We start from the raw sequence: 21,201 nt of genomic DNA, 5'->3' as shown, positions 1-21,201 counted from the left end.
GTACTTTACTTGAAAATTTTGACTAACAGATCATTCAGTCAAATGAATTCACCTGAAAGGGACTTACTTCATTGCTAGTATCTCAACAGAACACTGCCAGCATTAATACTCAGGTGTTTTTTTCAGAAAGCCAAGAGGATAGAATTATTGCCATTAATATTGAAATCTTTAAACTCACTCTTCTCACTATACTTAATAAAACTTTTCAAAACTTAAAATATAAATAGAACAATATGTTCCATAACTTAAGACTGTATTTTTATTCAAATTAAACTTGGTTTTATGACTGCCACGCTTTTCTTTGTCATTTGACTCTCACAGAGCACAATGCAATTAAATCATAGAACTGACTCCAAAAGCTCAACATACACAACTTCTAGATGACAGAAAAGACATTCAGCATTCAATGAGAACAGGAAAAGAGTGAGCCAGTATTAAAAAAATAATAAGAAAATAAATCAAATGTCAACACTCCTTTCTTTTAGTTATAATTCTTGCAGTTGTGAACAATAAAATGCAGTTAATTCGCTACAGATGCCCATGTTTCACCTAACTTGTAGCCAAAAATACCTTTGAGAATTTTTAGCAAGAAAAGAGAGATATAATTCACTGGAAAAATGTAGCTTAATTAAGAAAAAAGCAAGCAACAATCTGTTAATACATAGTTCTTTTAAGATACAGCTAATGCTGCGTTTACTAAGTTATGAGCTGCTACATATTTACAGGGGGAGAAAAATACGATTATCACAGTGCTAACTTGGGTGGACAGCCTACAGTTTTTGACTATGTTAGATAGTATTAGTGAAAGAAGAAATTGCAAATGAAATCACATTTAGGGTCAAATGCAATAATTCAAGAGTAGCTTTAGACCTTTCCCAGCAAATACTTAAGTGGGCAGAATTCATAACAACTTCAATTAGCAGTTCTAGCAAAAGTGTGTCTCGTATTTACTTTTCTCTCTGTCCTGGTTTCGGCTGGGACAGAGTTAACTTTCTTTTTAGTAGCTGGTACAGGGCTGTGTTTTGGATTTAGTGTGAGAATGATGTTGATAACACTCTGATGTTTTAGCTGTTGCTAAGTAGCGCTTACCTTAAGCCAAGGACTTTTCAGTTTCCCATGCTCTGACAGCAAGCAGGTGGGCAAGGAGCTGGGAGGGAGCATAGCCGGGGCAGCTGACCTGAACTAGCCAAAGGGGTATTCCATACCATGGAACGTCATGCCCAGTATATAAACAGGGGGGAGCTGGCCGGCAGGCACGAATTGCGGTTCGGGAACTAACTGAGCATCAGTCAGCGGGTGGTGAGCAATTGCATTGTGCATCACTGGTTTTTTTCTCCCCCCCCCCCCCTTCTTTTGTTGCATTCCTTTTCATTACTATTATTATTATATTTCATTATTACTATTGTTAGTATTATATTTTACTTTAGTTATTAAACTGTTCTTATCTCAACCCACGAGTTTTACTTTTTTTTCTTTGCTTTCCTCCTCCTCACCCCACTGGGAGGGGGAGGGGGAAGCGGCTGCGTGGTGCTTAGTTGCTGACTGGGGTTAAACCACGACACTCTCTTCTCTCTGCAGAAAACCACATTTAACACAGCGACAGATGAAAATTAGCAGGTCTTTTTCCTTCTGAGAAAAGTTTCCTTTTGCTTGCAATGTGTATTTCAATAGTATGTATCACTTAGTATATTTTTTTAGTCAAAGCTTTCGAAAAGGCTAGTGTCACAAAGAAATGCTTTCAAATGAAAAGCCAGTGGCTAAGCAGCAAACTGCACTGAAGAACAACTGCATTTTAGAGGTCAGTCCTGCACTCAGTAGGGCAGGTTCTTAGGCAGTGTAAATCCGAACAGCTCTTATCACAATGGTGCCACATTTTACACAGGCTGAAAATCTCATGCTGGTTTTGTCAAAGAATGTATAGAATAGGTTCATATTTTTAATGTATCTTTAGTAAAGACTTAACTGCAGCAATCTTCAAAGCATCCTTGAAAACCTCCAAAACAAATGTTGAGATATGTAAAATAAAATACAAAGCAGTAGATGACAGGAAAAATAGGTGACCTTTGTATTCTTCTCCTCCCTTTGCTTAACTCACAAGTTATGCAGGGGTGATTCGTGCACAGTAAGCCAAGAAAGTTCACATTTTTCAGTACTAGTAATGCTGGACGTCTGTAAAAATTCTTTCAATGGAAGTACATTTTAAGGGCATGAAAATTCTTCCAGAAATGTGCTTACCTCTTCCAGAGCAAGGTAAATTAGAATTTCCTTGGCATTTCTTAGCACTTTCCTCAACTGACAATGGACAAGAACGTGGATGTTCACACTTCTTCCCAGTCCATCCTTCTTTACAGTCACACCTTCCACAATTACACTGTCCATGACCTTTACAATGAATACAATTAAAGATTAGCCTCCATACTGATGATAGGTATTAAAACCTCATGATTAGATGAACTTTATCAAAGTTGTGGTTTCATTAAATAATCAGACTGGCAAAAAATATAACCAATTCACTATATCTACTTTTTTTCTGAAAATAGCACTGGTCTATCATTCCATTTGAGCCATATTTCCTTTTAATTTTTTTCTAAAGGGATGTTTTGCCACTTGGCACACGCTCCTCATGTGAAAGGATGGAATAGAAGTTACAAATACACATTTCACCACTGTCTGGAAAAGTGGGGCTGTCATAAGGCAATATTTCATTTACCTTTATGTTCTTCTTTTTCTACCGTAGTTGCAGCATATTCTTTAAGTAATATATCAATACCATCTTTTATCTACTTGCAATGAACATGATCCACTAGAGACAAGCATTGTCATACCAATTTCCAAGTCTCAAACCATTGCCTTCTACTAATAGTGATGTGCAAATAATAAAATACCGGACATAATTAGTTCTCATTTCAATAGGGCAGTTGGATGTGGTTTTGGTATCTCATTAGCTAACTTGACTCTTCCTGACGATGTCTGAACATAGCAATATAAACACAACTTTCACTGTGCAAGTTGGGGTGAGGAAAAGCAACTGAACTCCACAGAAGCTTTTCTGGAAAGTTTCTTTAAAAAAATGTGACAGACAAGAAGTTAGGGGTGAATCCCTCCTGAGAACTTAACCTGGAAAGCCATCCAAACAATCTCTTTCCTCTATATGAATACTAACATATCCAGACCAAGAAAAACAAAGCTAATTGCCCAGCTTCCTTCATCATGAGCCTAATGCTCTTTGCATAAAGCAGTGGGATTGCGGCAATACAAAACGTTCCTCGCACTGGATGAGGAAAACTTGAGTATCAGCAAAAACATTCCTTGCCGCAAAATCAAATATTTATTTTCATGAGCTCTGACAGCAGATTAGGTCTTCTCTCACAATTTTCACAAAGTCATCACTCACCGGACACAGGACCCCAAAGCATCGCTCTGATGTCCACTTGTCTATCCAGGTTCTTCTTGAAAACCATAGCAACACAGATTCTACATCTCTTTCTAACCATACTTGCATTTTAAGATTGGCTTATATTATGTTTCTAAAACATATGCATTTATCAGTTCACAAGGAGAAAGGGGGAGGAAGCAAGCATTCTACAAGTTATCAGAGTAGTTCCCAGAATACAAGTCTTATTAATTTCACAAGAAAAACTTTTCTTCACAGTAGTTGTTTTCCTTGAAAAGCATTAAAGGCGTCCTCTTGTTTACAGGGTAGATTTAGACTAGATATTAGGAAGAAATTCTTTACTGTGAGGGTGGTGAGACACTGGAACAAGTTGCGCGGAGAATTTGTGGATGCCCCATCACTGGAAGTGTTCAAGCCCAGGTTGGATGGGGCTTTGAGCAACCTGATCTAGTGGAAGGTGTCCCTGCCCATGGCAGGGGGTTTGGAACCAGATGATCTTTAAGGTCCTTTCCAACCCAAACCATTCCATGATTCTATGATTCTGTCCCTTGCTTTCATGTGTACCTGCTGACAGGTTGAGAATTGAACATATGTTCCCTGATCCAGATAGATACTTATGAGAGGATGATGTTCTTTCATATAATATTTTCTTTGCTAGAGCCACAGCAAAGGAGCTAATGAGATGTGTGAATGTAGGAATTTTCTTACGGAAGCCTTTTTTTCTTTCTATGTCAAGTCATGAAAGCTATTCTCTCTTTAAAGGAAGAGAATCACTTTAATGTTGCGAACACCTCTGAAAGAAAATCATTCAGTAACATACTGAACAGCACTTCAGATGTTAAAAGAAGGCATCCGGTTGCCAATATGAGGTACTGCAAATTGACAGTCACCCCAAGCCATATGAAGCTTCTGGAGGGAGCTGCTGTTGTGTGATGTTAAGTCCTCACAGCAGGCCTGTCAATTCCTGTCATTTGTACTTTATGAAATAAACATAGCATTTCATTCAGTTACAGTAAAACTCTTTACATGTAAACATGATTTCCTATCATTTCAATCTGCTACTCAGGACAATGTGATTTCCTGTCTCTACCCATTAGGCAGGCAGAACAAGACAGGAAAAGTTTTGTATCAGCTCCATTTGATGTAGGTTTTAAGAGATCTGACTAATCCCTCTCGGATTCATCCTAAACCAATTTACAAATAATTGTGAGAAAAATGAGGATATTTTGCAGACACACCTAACGCGTGCACATTTTGTGCACTAAGTACATTTATTTCATATAAACAAATAAAAAAGCTGTCCAATTACAATTCTGCTAGTAAACCTTTGATTTAATTGCAGATTCTGTCTGTCTACCACAATAAACCAAAATTAATACTTATGCATCTTGTCCATTTCTGAAACAGGACTAAACAGCAGGACTATAAGACATTGTTCACACTGCTTCATGAGAAAATGGGGTTTTTGCACAATCTATTTGAGGAATGCATAACTGGATGGCCAGCTAAGGCTAAATTAGGCTTTTCTAAAACATAACAGAAAGGGAAGGGATAAGAATAAGTAGTAGTACTAAAATTTTTGCTGATGAGATAGAAAAATGAAGCTATACTTCAACATGAGTTTTAGTTACGTCAAGCAACCATGTGAGTACCTCCTTTTGTATCTCTCATAAGGTTTGCTCATTTACAGTTATGTCTGTGTAGTAAAGAACACTATACCAGTCCTTAATCCACTGTCAAATGGCAATATCTTCCCCCCAGCTGCTTTATAACTGTCCATACTTTCTTACACTCTGCTTTCTTACAACCATTACCACCCTGGGCAGCAGCAGCAGCAATGGCAATAATGTCCGGGAAAGAGGGAGTTCTAGCACTGCTTCAGTGATGCAGCATTAGCTGTAGGTGCCACAGGTTTGCTTTAATCTAATTAGGTTTGAAACTCTTGTGTTCACCCTTGACTACAGAACACATTTACCCTTAACTACAGAACACATTTGTTGTTTTTTAGCTTTGTATTCTTTAGCTGATGCTGACATTTTGATCAGTCCCTGAGTGCTAAAAACATACTCAGCAACATAATAATACATTCAAAAATTGACAACATCCCAGAGTCAATCCTCCTGCTGCTTTCATGACTGCAGTTCTACATCCTTCCAGCTTATTAATTAAATAAACCTATAGAACTTTCATAGGTGGCTGAAACAGTAACAAGCAAATGAATTCACTGAAGGTTTTCAGAAATGCTTCTTTCTTTTTTTTCCTCACTTCATTAGCTAGTGATTCATCAATATTTATTAAAAAAAACCCCAACACAACAGTTCAGAAACCTTTCACCTTCGTAACAGGCAAAGAAGAGGCTAAGAGTTTTATGTATCATGTTTGTTTCAGCCTTCTCTCCCTACTGCAGACAACTCTTATGATCTTTCTATGAGGGATCTCTCATTCTAGTAATAGGATGAGAATATACCACATTATTATTTTCCTTGATGTGACTGCATTCTTCCTATTATTAACTAGGCCAGACCAGATTTCTACAGGACGCATTAGAGCTGACAACCTGTAATCTGTCAAGTCTCTTTGAAACCACCCTCATTTGTTTTTGCAAAGTTCCTGTGTGTACGAACTGCATGCTGTGTATTGATCAAAGTCCTTCTCTCTTGCCCAGTATTAGCATCTTTATCAGCAACTATACAAAATTGTATGCAAGGTCTCGCTCAGAATCTCAGCTTTTGTTAGCTGATACATGGGCCATCAATCTAAACACACTGCAAACCTTGGATGGCTGGATGGACGTTAATTAATTTGAATATAATGCTCTGAAGTACAAGTGGAAGAAAAAAGGAAGGTGAAAGTGTCTAAGATGTACAGTCAGTGATGTGTAGCTGGACCACACATTCATATTTTCCACATATTGATGCTCTGCTTGTTCTCAGGTCAATTGGTATTCTCAGAGTACTGTTTTTCATTAAGTCATTAATTCACTTTTCCTTGAATTTCTTCCTCTTGCTTGTCCCCTCCCTGCCATATAACATGAAATAAATAAAATTTGATCTAACAAATTTTCTAATTTAAATTTCCCCAAGGAAAGATATATATATATATATATATTTTTTAAAGTTTCAACCATTCTCCAATTTATGTTATGTTACACTGAAGACAAGAGTATTAGAAGGGAGATGGGCACCTAAAAGTATTTCATATTTACAGGATTGTGTTAAAAGGCTTAGAAAAAAAGACATGTTTTAAGCAAGCTATAGAACTGGAAACGTTTTCATATTTTTTTTACAGAATTATGTCTTTTAATTTAAAAAGTCCACTCCCAAAAAAAAACAGCTAAAGCTTGGTATATTTTAAGTTAGGAAAATGAGAAGTGGAGCACTAAGGAAGAGCAAGATCAGACCAATTGGATGCTTTTGTTATAGAACTACACATAAGTTCCTTTTATATATATTCCTTACCTGAACAGAAGTCATCAGAATATCTATCATACACTGCTTTGCAGTTTCTTTCATCACACTCACAAGTATCTCCATGAATATCTCCCCAGTCACCAGTTGGGTCCACATCATGGCATGTGCATTCCCCACATACACATGTGCCTAGGAAAGAGAGAAGGAAAAAAAAAAAAAAAAAAAAAGAGAGACAGAGACAGAAAATTAACTGAGCAATTTACAGTAATAGTAGTTTGATTACAGGAATTTACACTTGTGAATTTTCTGCTCTCACAGGAGTGCAGTTTCAAAGCTGCAAGTGTTAATCATGAGCGTATGCTCATCTTCTATGACTTAAAACCTTCTATGATTATTCAGTAGTAATACTTTATACAAACAAGTTGGCTTCTTGTTCAAGTTTCTTTTTGCTGTTGAGCCTTGTTAGGAATCAACAGAAAAATGTAGTGCACAGAACAGTCGTAAATCTTTGACTTCAACAGTAATTTGCCCTGACACTAATGACAATAAAAATCAATGCTATTTAAATGACTTGGGCTTGGGCACAGTGGATAATTAATGATTGTTAAAGCATAAACATTTAAACTAGAAGGGAATCCAAATTCTAATCCAGCTGAAAATGTCTAGGAGGTCATTCTTTACCTACAAAGAACATCAGCACAGATCTACATGAAAATGATGCTTTTCCACTTTTCCCAAGTCAATATTCAGGGCCCCACCCTGTTGTTTACAATAAGAAGGGAAATGTGAAATACGACAGAGATACTAATTTGTCACAACCTTACTGATACACAGAGAACACGCATCCTACTTACTTAGGAAAAGTAAGAACAAAAAAAGATGGTTTCCTTATTCATAAATCCAAATATGCTTCAGGGCCATACACTCACTACTTTTTCTGAGATGCCAACAGGCACAAAGAAGCAGCCTAACCTTACAGATGCATGCAGTTCATTTCCTGAACAGTAGCTTCACCTTCTGCTACTCCACCAAAGCCTTTGTCTTCTTATTCAGATTAGTCTGAACAATATAATGCATTTGAGGCCAACAGGAGAGGGTGACTAAAGAGTACATATAGATATGGGCACATTCTCTAAAAAGAGAAGGTCTACACAATCGTGCATGCATGACAGTTACATGAAGCAGGACAAGCTGCTGCCCTGTTTAGTGCTAAAGGCACCAAGACAGCCCTCAAGAAATTTGCACCTGATTTTTGATACTTTCATAATTCAGTGATGTTACTGAAGCAGAAGAAAAAAACCCAACAACAACAAACAAACCAAAAAACCCAGAAAATGACGAAATGCCTCTGGAGAGTGATTAATCCTCCCAGAAACAACTTCAAAGTGAATTTGGATCAGCTGTCCTGGATATCGGAATGCAAAACACCATCTCACCAAAGCTTAAAAAATCTAAAGGTTCACATCTGGTCTCAGCTGGTTGACTAGACAGTCAACTGAAGTTGACTGTCAACTAGACAGTCAATCTTAGCACTGAAGGAGGCTGGACAGCAAGGTTAGCCCTGATATTTAATTTTTAGAAGGCTCAAGACTGACAAGATGAACTGCGCCTATATCACAAGATGTTTAAACACAGAAAACTGGGTAAACAGGACTAAAGAAAGTAGAAATACTGTATTGGGAAGCAACTTTATGTAGTCAAAAGCCTACAAAATTTTTATGTGGATAAAATCACAAATACATGAAAGGTTAAAAATATAAAAGTGTCCCATGAATGTGCCTTTGTATAGGAGTTTGTAGCTATTCAGAATATCAAGTATACTATTTATCCTCATTTCCCCCAATTACAATGTAAATTTAAGGAAATACTTGCACATTAAAATTTCAAATTTGAACAAAAAATTGCTTTGACAAGAAATACTTTGACAAGAAATTACTTTCTCAGTGCAAACAACCCATCTGATCAGAAGCCACTGATATTTATTATTTCCAGAATTACAGAAAATTTTTTACTGTTAAAGTCCCAAGATTAAATGAGCCTACATGATCTCTGTATTTGAGCCAATCTTTCAATTTCCTCATAATTAAGAGAAGAGAGTTTTCTGAATGTTCTCAGGATAATTAGATGTTCACACTATAGCAGGTTTTGTCAGTAGAGATCTTTTTAAGACAGGTATCTATGTGACTTGCGCTTATGTTCTACTGTAATTATTCTGGACTATTGCCAAAAAAATAACACAGTTTTTTAACTCTTGTTCAATGAAGCCAAACATAGCAGGTAGTGAAAAGCAACCTTATTTTGTGCTATTTTTTTCCCAAAATGGCAAAATTAGACAGAAGTACACAGTAAAATTCAAATTCTGGAACTTTGTACAAATAAAACCCCATGTAGTTAGAAATATTGTGTGAAGTCTACCTTTCCAGCTCTGTATGCATTCCACAGCATTGTTACTGAACACTTCTTAGTTGTTTTTTCAGGTTGCAGTGGAAACTAAAAGCTTTGTGTTTTCATTTTCCCTATTCAATTGTGGGTCCTTGGTCTTCTTTAAGAGCGAACTGACATACAGTCCTGTTGGCCTTACAGCACCAATCCATTCAAAGTCAAATATCTGCTAATATTTTATTTTGCAGGGTAGGTCTCTCACCAAAGCAGATGTACTATCAAATTATCCTGCCCAGTCTTACTACAAAAATGAAGGATGAGAACAACTTGGGTCAGCTTGATCCAAAAATGGGTGTGGATTTGTGTAAATTTATACCTAAACACAGGTAACTACCCACTCACTTGGAAACGTATATCCAGATTTGAAATAAGTGAGAACAAAGTAGAAACTATCAGCAAACACAATCTATGTCCTACTGCAGAAAATGCATATTGTAAACTAAAAGCAAGCTATATAAATACACGTAGAAGGAACGTGCGAATGACACACCTCTGTTGCTGCAGATTTTGCCATCTGGAGATGTGCATCTTTTCTTGATCTCCCAGGGGGTGATGTCACACTGGAATTCACATTTATCTCCATGCCAACCAGCCTCACAGTAGCAGTTTCCACAGTAACACTTTCCATGGCCTTAAGCCAAAACAAATTTTATACAGTGAGAAAGAGGCAAGTTTTTAAAAGGTATTAACAATTTAACTGTTTTGATCTTTTATTTTAAAAACTTTTAGTGCTAGACTCAGAATAGAAATAATTTATAGACCATATATGCCTACATAAAACAAGACAAAGAATATCTGAATTATACTTTTCCCCAAGTCTATTTTAGAACACGTTTTCATTTAATCACAAATTAAATCTAATCAATAAACACTAAGAAAATAACGAATATTTTCATATTTGTAAGCTTAATTTTTGAAACTTTATAGGTAAATTTGGAAGACAGTAAATGTAATAGTTAAAATTTAAGCACAGTTTTAAATGTTAAGATAGGACACACTTGCCCACTGTACTTGGCATGTCTAAGAAAGCATTGTGTGTTCTTGACTCCTCAGATAATTCCAGCAGAGGGGCCTTGATTTACTACAAACTGTCTACATTGTATATGGCTTCCCTTCTTACCTGTTAAGAAGATTTTTGAACATGGATAAACCAGTTCATGAAAGACAAGATTTAGTAAAATGAACCTTTTAGATGTTCATTTAATAAACCACACATCTCCCAGAAAGATAGTTGGGTCATCTGAGGCTTGATGAAACCAGCTCCTGAACATTTTTATCCACTAAGGTACTTCTGTCATGTGTTTCAATGACACAAAGCATTTAAATTAAGTAGTTGCAACTATTACTAATCTTAAAGCCATAAGTGAATTCTTCACTAGAAGGATCAAGTCAGGATCTCGTCCTTTTTTCCCTCTAAGTATGTTAAGCTTAGTAGACCTGGTTGTCTCTATCACAGTCTGGTCAACTTATATCCTTAACTATCAAGAGTGCAAATTTAGACCTGTGGAATACAATTTTTTCCCGTTTTTACAATTACACATGGAATTTTCATTACAAATGTTTGGTTACATGTCAAAAAATAACAGAAGATAAAAATACTATCTTACTTAGACAACTAAACAACAAAGACAGTCTAAAATAATGCTTATTACCAAAAGGTTGTTCTTGAACAGTGGACAAGAAATAAAGGGAAAAATGGTGAAGGAGTAAATTAATTTGATCTAATGGCAATTTTTGCAGATTAAAACATCACTACTTCATTCTTCACTCACACTTGTATAGTCCTCAAATAAATATGAATTAAATGATACAATTCGCCACTATCTCTTGCTCTTGACTGAAGACAAAATCACTCCATTAGAGCAAAAAAGCCTCAGATAAAAAAGATCAGGATCAGAATTTAATTTGCTAGGAACCATGATACTTTATTAAAAATAAGCTGCAACTTGATTCCAAAGTTTATGTAACCTCAAATAAAAAGTGATACAGTCAACTGACTGATAAAAATCCAACTGAGGCTGGAAAAGCTTGATACATCTTTGTAACTCTGCCCTACCTAAGAACTGATTTGCTTAAAAAATGCAGTCCCCTTGTGCAAAGATTAAAATGCATGTTATCCATATCTCAGCATGGCATTGTATCCTTTTCCAGGATAAAATCCCAGCTCACAGCTGCAGGCTTTAGAAACATGTGTGTAAGTAGAAGCTTTTGTTTTTTCATTAGTTTGATCCTCCTGAGTTTGCTTTCTTTGAAGACAATTAAAATCTTCAAGACCTGTCTATACTTTCAAGGGCAATAAAGGGTATGTAGCAACTAAGTAGGTGCTACACAAACTGTGAAAGTACAACAGGCACTGATTAGGTTCACTCTGTCTGTGGAGAATATCCAGGGGCCATTGCTAGCTAAGCAGAACTGGGTTGGAACACTGTTTCTTTATTACTTCATAAATAAAACTAAATGATTTCTGTGGTGGAAATCCTGTGGAAGGAAAGCTGGCACAGAGGGTATTAAAGGAGACATCGGGATGGGAGAGAGAAGCAATAACCAGATAGGCATGTGGGATCTGCTTTTCCTATGATGAAATTATGTACCTTTGACCTTCAGTTCATGTGCTGTTCATTTTTTCTGCATAAGGCCTGGTTCAACATATGGTTATATACTGTAGAGGTTTGTTAGAAAGCAAAGCAACATCTAACACTCATAATCTACCTGCATAAACTTTTCAGCTTACAGCTAACTCTCATAACCTACGTGCATAAACTTTTCAGCTTACAACAACCAAACCAAGTTAAGTACACCATTAGTTTATACCCTATATTTACTTTAGAAGGCTCCAAACCTTACATAAGGTATCAGGGCTTTTATACTGATGAATCACAGACCTTAAAGACTTGAATCTACCAACATTTTTTTTGTCCTTTTATATCAGCATACTTTGATTTCTGTATACACATAAAACTAGTTTTTTACAGAGATGCATCTGGTCTGTTTTGGAATATGCCACCATTGGATGGAACAAGGGGAAATGAAAGCTAAGAAAAACCTAACAGTATAAACCAGCAGCAACACAGGTGGGGAAAAAAACCTGACAAAAACAGCAGAAGGAGAATTTACTGGAACTAAATAAATGGTAAATTTTTATCATATTTGGTACCATATGTAATGGTTACAAGTAAATAAATATAAATGGAATCATTGGCACATAAAAATTACTGCTCTCCACTCATTTTATTTTAGGCAACTACTGGAAATATTGTACTCTATTCCTGGATTTGGACTTCAGAGGACCATTCTGTTTATCCTCATTTAAAATCCCTACCTAATCCTACACGAAAAAAAGTTCTTTTTGCCTTCAAAGGCACTTAAATAAATAGAATTTATTTTGTTCTCTGTGTAAGGATAAAGACAGATAAAGCTATTTTACACAAGTACTCTCTCTCTTTATACACACACAGACAGAGCAAGCACTATTATCAGAGTATGAATAGTCTAAGAGCAGTTCTGAACCCTCCTGTCTGCATATAGACACAGTATGAATGTGTATAGCTTGAAAAATATTTGTAGCACCTTTCAGCTCAAGGACAAGCCTCCCTAGTAATACAGGCAACAGCATTTATAATGCCATAAATGGTGTGTATTGCACATTATTTAATTGCCAGGTTCCTATCCTATAATGAAATGAAAGCACAGTTTGAATTTTGGTTGCTTTTCTATCTATCAGCAGAGTTCACTCCATCTTATTCTCTTGCCTTTCCTATCACAGATGAAATTTTTCTTCATTCATTCCTTTCCCTTTTTATCTCCTGAATTGCTTCTGAGTTCTCATCCTACATTTATTCTTGTTCTTTTTAATTTTTGCTTCCTTGACAAAATTCTTACTAATCTATTTTTCTTTTTTCTTTTGGTTTTTTTGTGTCCTCCATCTTGCTCTCATCTGTGCCACAAAGCATTCACATTTCTTATATTCTACCGACGACAGACACACTAAGCTATGAATTACCTTAGTGAATTACCTTGTATAATCCTCTTTGCAGTTCTTCCAAAAAGAGGAGGATGTCACAGGATTTCTTCATTCTTTAACCTCCCGCCTAGCTCATTTTTGCATCTGAAATTCCCACTTACAATTTGCAAGCTAAATTCTTGCAAATATAGTTACTTTTATTTTAAGTCATACATTCAGTAAAGATATTTTGTAGGTCCACACAATTAAATGATTTTATAACAGCCTGTATTAATCTTCACCATTCTTTTTGTACTCACTAAAATACATACCTGTACAAATCTCTTCTGTCTCATCATCTATGCATTCTCTGTCATCACATTCACAAAATTGACCATAGACCAGTCCATTTCCTCCTGAGTTTGCACATTTACACCTGCCACACTGACATGTGCCTGTAAACATTTAAGACAGCATTCAATGACTGCAGTTAATGGAAAGAGTTTCATTAGTCCATCAGAGATGGTACATATTTTATTCTGAGAAGGCTGAAATCTAAAGACTATCCAGCCAAATAAAGACAGACACAGAAACAATCCATATCAACAAAAAGCCTAATCTTAGCTGTAAATAGATACAACATTCAAGTGGTTCATTTTTAATAAGGAGCACCTTATTTTCCTAAGTAAAACTCACTCCTAGAGCTGTCTGTGTGACTTCATACAACTGTGGTATGAAGTCAGCTTTGGAAATTATATCTTCTGCCTACTGAAAGGAGAAAGTTTAACTTAGTCGTCTTCTCAAGAATGAAGTCTGTTTTTTTCCAGTTCCACAGCCATGTTACATGAGAGTAACAGGGTATGGCTACTGAGGACCTGAAAATATGTCTGCCTAAGTTCGCAAAGTTCCTCTGCACTCTAGTGTCTAGTCCCTTTTGTAACAGCTATCATCTGAGGATTAAGATTTTATAAGTACAGCCTTGGAGAAAAAGCCAGGAATCAAAGGAAGGAAACATTGGTGATGAACATCTGCGTGAAGACCTTATGATCAGATGTCAGGAAAAAAGGACTCAAGCTAGAAAGCAATTCCACAGCAATACATTCATTATACAACAGACAAGCTAATTGCAGAGAAATACATTCATAGCATTATTAAACAAACACCGCAAGTATTATAATAGCATATCAACAATTTTACTGCAAAGTGCATGTTTTTCCAGTGGTATTGATGTCCATATTACAAGTTATTTCATTCATTTGAAGAATTGTAGGAACCTCTATAATAATATCTTGTTATCTCAGGATTTTGACCCAATCTAACTTTAAGCTTTTAGGGCTCATTTTTCTTCAGTTTGTGGGTGATGTCTCAGAAAAGAGTAGATCCTGCAAGAACGTTAAGAGCTATAATAAAGACACTTGCTGATTTGTCACAAGTAAGATGGGTTTTACCCATGTCAGACCAGGGAGTGGTTTGAGAACACAGGCCTGCCTGAGATTCTCCCTCAATGTAAGTACCCCCAGGACTCCCAAATGCTTTGGAAGTGTAGAGCTGGTTTTTCTCACAACAGAAACCACAACAGAAAACTTTCTGACATAAGGAAAAGCCCGAGCACTCAGGCGATGCAAAGGATGGAAATGGGTTTGTAAACAGATCTCTCCTCTGTCACCTCTGGTCTGGTCACACATTTGCTTCTCGGTCTTTTGAGTAGGGTTGCCCCCTCACCTCAGTGGCTGCCTCTCTCCATGACCCACCCACCGAAACAGAAAAATTTTGTTTTGTTGCTCCCAGGGAAGGAAGAATCCCCCCTTTTCCCTCAGAGAGTCTATCTGACCTGGAGTGCAGTTGCCAGGGGAAAGCAAACAACTGCCTTCTCCTCCTCCTGCTGAATATTTTCGAGTTTGGAACATACTGCATGATAACATATAGCAGCCATAAATAAACATATTAAGGAGTTATACAGTCAAAAAAGCAAAAATACTATAAAATCACGTTAGAAACAAAAGTATTGCCATGCCAGTCATACAAGACACCCCTTTTCCCTACCTCTACCATCTTTATTGAAATTGTAAGGGTAGGAACTTTGTGCAATACTACGTTAACTGGAGCCCTGTGGTCAATGGGCTTGCACGAGCTGTTTCTGCAGTCACTGGCATCACTATGCCAGCAAGTATAGATTTTAAAGAAAGGAACTTAATTCACAAGACTCATACTCCTCACGTTACATCCATACATGGTTTAGAACATGAATTATTTATTATATTTAGAACTAGAATTATTTGCTACAATTACTTGGAAAATAAATACAAATAAAATTTTTGAGAAAACTGTCTTGTTTACAGATAATTTCCAAACAGGAAAAAAGGCAAAACGGTAAACTGATTCATGAATTGGGCATCTAAAAAGGTCAGATAGGCTGTGTCCTAAAAGTGTCCATTCCTTCCCATTGACTAGAAATGGAAATTGCTCAAACAGAGAATCTCAGTTTAAGTAGGATGCCCTAGTTGCTCTGACAAATGATCAGGAACAGCTGAGTCAGAAAAGTTAAATTTTAGGTGGATCTTGATTGGTTCATGAAAAGAATTACAATAAATGGTTAGCTGTGTGACAGCAGAAGACTGTTTTTGCAACAACTCATGTCATCCCTTCCCATCTTTTATTGGCAATTAAAAAAAAGAGCTCAGACCCCGAAGGCAACGTTGGCAGTAGATCAAAAGGCAATCCCATCAAGACAAAATATGTATGGCTACAGCCCATCAAAGTTACCCCAAACTCCTTAGCCAGTCTCATTGGAATTCCTGTCCTGTTTAATACCAGCAAAACTGAAAGCATTTATTCTTTTCCTGATCTCACAAACACTCCCCTCTTAGCCACTTTTAGTGGTTGTTCAGGTACGTTGGTTTTCCTGTGAAGACTCAGTGACAGACAGACTGGGGCCACTTCTAGCCAAGGAAAGAAAGAGAAAAAAAGGTCTTAACATTCTTGTTTAAGTACTTCGACTGATCGCAATGAACTATGCTTATTTTCAAGAGTCAGTTTCTCATTTAGGTGTCTCTCATTTGTTAGCCAAACAATCATGAGTTTCATATAATCTATATTATTGTCATAACCGAAATGTATAATTTACTCAGTATGCTGTATGCTTAAAATTTTGCATTATATTGGTTTCATATCTTGTTGTGAGAGCCTAATGTCTCTATAGCAAGTCCCACAAATCCTTTGGGTTCTTTGCTCATGTCAGCAACTACCTTGTGAGAAATTCAGTTGTCTGAAAATGTATGGACCCAGACAGAAATTAAAGGCTAGCAACAGTAAGCAGAAGTGGGGTTCTTGAAACATTCTCTCACTCAGAGATCAATGTAATGGAAAAATTGGAAGGCAGTTTGTGGTCTCAAACCTTGACTGGCAGCAAATGCCCTTCAAAATTTTACCATACTGCAGTGAAGTCTTCTAAAAGGCTGTTTCATTTTCCCCTGATTTTTTTAAGGAAAGGACTTCCTATTTAAGTTAGGATGGGTTATAAAATTAAAGAATTAGAGAAAAGAGAGTTACCAAATCAGAAAAGTGAAGATGGAAGTACCCCATTAAAATGATTCAGCAGATCTTCCACAACTGTTTTTAATAATCATTGTTACAGCTCAAAAGTGTCTCAAAAAATTGTACAGCATATAAATGTCCTGGAAAAATATTTGCAAATGCCATTTCTGCATGCTATAAACACAAACACAAAAAAATGACGTCACTTTCTGTGTTAATGCCATTACCATAACCTTTTGATGGGCAAAAAACATAACACAGCTGCAGTTTCATCAACCTAAAATAGCTATGGATAAACTACAGTACTAAAGTAGGCATTCTGAATCAGTGCACATCATATGCACAGGAATAGGCCTATAGGAAAATTAAGCATTTTAGTATACATAGTTATTTCTCAGTCTCTTTAAACATACTCTACAAAATTCCTAATTAGAAAAGAAATTACAGTGATTCTCAGGATAACACAGGGAGAACATCAAGCCATCAACAGCAACAAAAGACATCTTACCTGCACCAGAACAGATGATATCTTGAGAATTCTTGCACATTTCATTGCTTTTCTTTCGTGTAAGATTGCAAGTAGTTGGATACTGACAAGCTTCACCATACCAGCCTTCATCACATTTGCACTTCCCACAGTCACACTTCCCATGGCCTAGCAATGGAAGGAAAGAGTGTGTCAAGTCCTTTTTTTCATTCAGAAAGTGATATTTTCTAATGCAGCTTTTAAAATAGACTCCATCAATTATAGTTTTAAATGAACATGATTAACAGCTTCACTTAACGTAGTTCATATGCAATTAAAAATAGAAGTGAATAAATATGATCTTTAATATGAGGAGACACCTGAAATCACCATGACTTTGAAATCTAATGTATGTAATTTTGATAGGTCTACGTATGAATTCTTATTTTAAGAAGGAATACAGAACTAAAACATCCTGTATGAACAATGGGCTTTCTTACTACATTCACCTCTTTCTCATTGCCATATTTCTCTACTGTTAACTATTATTAACACCACAAAACTCCAAGTGCTGAGATTCCATTCACCTCCTTGGCCACCTGTAGGCAAAGAACAGCTAGAAACTGCAGCCTGAGGACACAGGATTAACTACTATGGTACAAACCCTGAAAAGGAGTGTGGAGAGGACCAGCTACAGCAGCAAGTAGTCACTCCCTCATGCAGCAGTAGCAGCAGCTGCAGCTCCTACCTCTACTGAAAGGTGCAAATCCTCCTTCCTGAAGCCTCCTCTGGCTACTGGTTCCTCCAGCCCTCTCCCACCCACTTACACTCTACTTGGCTGCTGCTGCAAAACTGAATTTTGTCTTTAAATATTGACACAATATTGGCAATGCTTTATATTTTGATACTCATAGGACTATATTTACTTATGATTATTTGCTAAATGTGAAGTATCTTAAAGAACTAATGCAGCTGCTCAGACTATCAGAACATGGCATGCTAGCCTTCTATCAGCTGAATAATACATTGCTTAAAATTGTAGATTAAAATCTACATGCTAACAGCATGAAGAATTATAAAAGGAAAGTTTGGTTTCAAACATTCTTTAGTTTTCTTGAAAAATAGCCAAATATGCAGATGAATTGACAATTTACACTATTTACGTTGCACATTAAGTGTCATGTTTCACACTAAATTCCAGGTGCAAATTTCTATCACTTAATTCTTTAGCATTCCTTTACAATTTTAGGTAGTAAATGTGAAAACAATTGCAACTCTTTTAAACTAGAATATTCAATTTTAAAATAAATACCATTTGAATGTATATCTGATTGACAGAAGAAGATTCCTTTCCAATCACTACATCTCAAAAATAGAATCTTATTGCAGTCTATTTTAAATGCGTCTGTTGCCTGCAGTTAGAGTCAACTGCCTGAAAATACAAGCCCAGTCTGCTGCCAATAAGAAGGAATTTAAATACCTATTGTAAACAGAAAATTTTAATGAGAAAAAGGAGTATCTTTTGTTACCCATTAAAATTTTGTTTACCTTCCAAGATGGTCCTAAGACAAGATACAGTTCAATAGCTGAAAAACCCATAGTTCAAAAACATATGAGAGAATCATGTTAGTTCTTGTTTAAAACAGGAGTTGCCACCTTAAAAATATCTGAATAACTTTCTGTTGGTAAAGGACAAGAAAAAAATTAGGATATAGAATAAAAACCTACTCTTGTGATTACTCTGCTTCACTGACAGGCGACAGCATAAGCCATTCCGGAAAATGGTGATAAGTCCTAGGGTAGCTTAAAAAAACTAAAGACAAAACATAACCGTCTCCCTATATTTTCCTTCCTTTCAAGGATTACTTATCACAATGACTTTGCATTCCCCGTGTTAGGCACTCCTGTGATTTAACAGTTTGATGTCTGCTGGTAAAGAAAAGATGCTCTAATAAAAGGAGGACTGATTTTCCCGTTCCCATGTCTAAATGACAGAGTAAGGCAGAAGCCACTGCTGGTCCAGCAGCACTAACCACTCTCAGTTAGAGATGCACTAATCTAACATATGGTGCATAAAGGAAAAAAATAATTTCACTTAAAATTCATACACCCTGCTTAAAGAAAATGAATAAAAGCCTTCCATGAGAGTAGTCATACAGAGCAGTTTCTTGGCTTTAACAAAAAATATAAAAACCTGAAATTAATGAAATTAAACTGAGAGAAATAATGGAAGATCTCTTGTATGCAACTGAAAGCAACTATAAAGAATTTAACTAATACAAATTTGTAAGATTGTATTAATGATTTTCACCTTGACCACCCCCTTAAAGTACCCTAATTTTGCCAATTGGATATTTTTTTTAATTGTAAAGCAATGGCAATATTCTGCCCAAAAATTTGGGTGAGAGGACTATACTGAAGTGTAGAAGGCCATAAAACTGCCTGCAATAGCTTGTATAACTCACTGTATCTTCCCTGTCACACAGATGACGCAGTAGATCTGCAAGTCAGTTTGACATAGTAATCCTCTTCTTGCTTATTTCCCACATCCACATGTACCAATCTTATGGTCTTCCTCATGGCAAAAATAGCGATGTGATGAACTATAAACCAAGTATGTGATAAGCTGTAAGAAAATTAGAGAGGGTACAAAAGGTTTCTAATTGGTTTCAGATTCCTTTCAGAAAGGTTTGTGTAGGATCTCTTTTGTTGTACATAAATTTCTGTAGTATTTAGAAAGCAAATAATATTACGAAATAAGGAGTAAATAGCACTATGAAAACTGTGGGGTGATGTTGTAACTTCCCAGAAAATAAATTCTACCAATAAGAGGTAGACCCAGGTATCTGAGGATGTGACACATAACACAAGAAAAGTGAGCCACAAGACCTTACTAAATAGTTGGTCAAGAAAGCTACATCTCAGAGTAAGTAATGACACATTCATTCAATTTTTTTAAAAATGGCTGTAACATGAATAAATGCTAAACACAAATAAATCAGAATTTCACTTTAAAAAAATCAGAAAATAAGGGAAATAATGAAGACTCAAGGAAGTGCTAGAATTCCTTTAAGAAAAAGACTGTGGCTGTGGGCCGTGAAAAACTTGCAGCTTCAAACATGTGGAAAAACCTTTTATAACAAAAAGGGCTCCATTTCTAACTAGATGAGCAGTCACCTCAGAGAGTATATCTGGAGTATGCAGAAAGCTTGTAGGGTGGAAAATGAAACTAATATGCAAGGAAGACTGTCAGATGTTAGAAAATATATGGAGAAAGTGAGAACAGAAAATGTTAGGCAGGGTCAGATCTTGCAAAATTGCAAGTACTAAAATGTACTTTCATCATCAAAATAAAAAGAAAACAGGAAAAAGAGTGGCTTCACCAAGCAGCAAAAAGCAGTTAAGATTAAAGATAATTTACAGACAGTCCAAAACAAAATTAATATGGAGATGTTGACTAGAGTAGCAAATGCAGTGTGGCTAATGATACAGACTGTGGAAACGAAAATTACTCATCTAAGATGAGAACAAAACAAAGACATAAAACTGTTTTTAAGGAAGTGTCTAGACCAGGACGGCGAGACCCCATAATCTCCACTCGAGAGTACTTACAATACTTGCACATGAAAGGCCAGTTTAATAACAAAGACTTTTAATGAATCTATCAGGCTGGCAATCAAGTGTCTGAAAAATAAAAAACCTAACTTTTTTTCTTTTAAGAAAAAGGGATGTACGTGATCCAGGCAACATAAAAACAAGTGGCTCTGACCTCATGAGTTGTGCAAGGATTTGAAACAAATTATGAAGCATTGCATAGCCAGAGACACTGAGGTAATGAAAAATGGAATATAATGAATAACAGCTTTATCCCAAAATAGACTATCATTACGCCAAATTTACCTGGCATCTCTTCTTATAAGATAACTGATATTTTAATAAAAGGAACACAGGAAATCTAGCTGATATGATCATATATATTGGACACAATTCCACTTAGGGAAAAAAAAATTATTCT

At 36.2% G+C, this 21,201-nt stretch overlaps 1 protein-coding gene across 1 annotated transcript in view; it reads right to left on the bottom strand.

Moving 5' to 3' along the window:
• The window catches only part of ITGBL1 (integrin subunit beta like 1), a 150,941-nt gene that overhangs the window by 70,966 nt on the left and 58,774 nt on the right, over positions 1-21,201 (bottom strand). The window contains exons 3-7 of the mRNA XM_050909225.1: positions 17,229-17,375; positions 13,519-13,641; positions 9,737-9,877; positions 6,853-6,993; positions 2,236-2,382 (exon numbers count right to left, since the gene is read on the bottom strand). Of these exons, the coding sequence (XP_050765182.1) occupies positions 2,236-2,382; positions 6,853-6,993; positions 9,737-9,877; positions 13,519-13,641; positions 17,229-17,375 (699 nt within the window). The remainder of the gene's footprint in view (positions 1-2,235; positions 2,383-6,852; positions 6,994-9,736; positions 9,878-13,518; positions 13,642-17,228; positions 17,376-21,201) is intronic.

The sequence above is a fragment of the Gymnogyps californianus genome, chromosome 1, assembly GCF_018139145.2.
Source record: "Gymnogyps californianus isolate 813 chromosome 1, ASM1813914v2, whole genome shotgun sequence".
In the NCBI taxonomy this organism is placed as follows: Eukaryota; Metazoa; Chordata; class Aves; order Accipitriformes; family Cathartidae; genus Gymnogyps; species Gymnogyps californianus.
The sequence above is the reverse complement of the archived record's forward strand: the minus strand, read 5'-3'. Positions and strand labels throughout refer to the sequence as shown.